The sequence below is a fragment of the Antrostomus carolinensis genome, unplaced genomic scaffold, assembly GCF_000700745.2.
Source record: "Antrostomus carolinensis isolate BGI_N321 unplaced genomic scaffold, ASM70074v2 scaffold36587, whole genome shotgun sequence".
In the NCBI taxonomy this organism is placed as follows: domain Eukaryota; kingdom Metazoa; phylum Chordata; class Aves; order Caprimulgiformes; family Caprimulgidae; genus Antrostomus; species Antrostomus carolinensis.
The window spans coordinates 3,790-4,334 of record NW_010330167.1 but is presented as its reverse complement, the minus strand read 5'-3'; the positions used below and the strand labels follow the sequence as shown (position 1 = coordinate 4,334).

Sequence of the window (545 nt, the reverse complement as noted above, 5' to 3'; positions counted from 1 at the left end):
GCCAAGCCTTCGAATACATCTTGTACAACAAAGGGCTCATGGGGGAGGATTCCTACCCGTACCGGGCCAAGGTATTTCCAGCGCAGCTCGGACACGTGTCTGCAGCGCAGAGCAGGGACCAGCACAGCCTCTAACGCCGCTTCCTTCTGTCTGCACAGAACGGCACCTGCAGGTTCCAGCCGGAGAAAGCCGTCGCGTTTGTCAAGGATGTGATCAATATCACGCAGGTGAGGCCGCAGGGGCTGTGTTCTGAGCTCCCAGGGCTGTGCCAGGCCTGAGCTGGGAGGTGCTTGTGTGTCCCGGTGTGCTGGGCTCTGTGCTGCCGCTGCCGCCTGCTCGCTCCTGGGAGAGCAGCGAGTGGCCGCCGTGTGCTGCTGCTGTGTGTGCTCCTGTCCCGTGTGCTCCTGACACCCTTTTCTGGAGGTGACACTGACAAAGAGCCGGCAACGTGCCCTGGCAGCCCAGAGGCCAATAACCGTGTCCTGGGCTGCACCCAGAGCAGCGTGGGCAGCAGGTGGAGGGAGGGGATTCTGCCCCTCTGCTCT

General features: G+C 62.6%; 1 protein-coding gene across 1 annotated transcript in view; it reads left to right on the top strand.

Moving 5' to 3' along the window:
* The window catches only part of LOC104528744 (pro-cathepsin H), a gene marked incomplete at its 5' end in the record, with an annotated part of 6,250 nt that overhangs the window by 2,235 nt on the left and 3,470 nt on the right, over window positions 1-545 (top strand). Inside the window, 2 exons of the mRNA XM_010172838.1 lie at window positions 1-71; window positions 159-227. The exon at window positions 1-71 is cut by the window's left edge and continues 11 nt beyond it. Coding sequence (XP_010171140.1) covers window positions 1-71; window positions 159-227 — 140 coding nt within the window. The remainder of the gene's footprint in view (window positions 72-158; window positions 228-545) is intronic.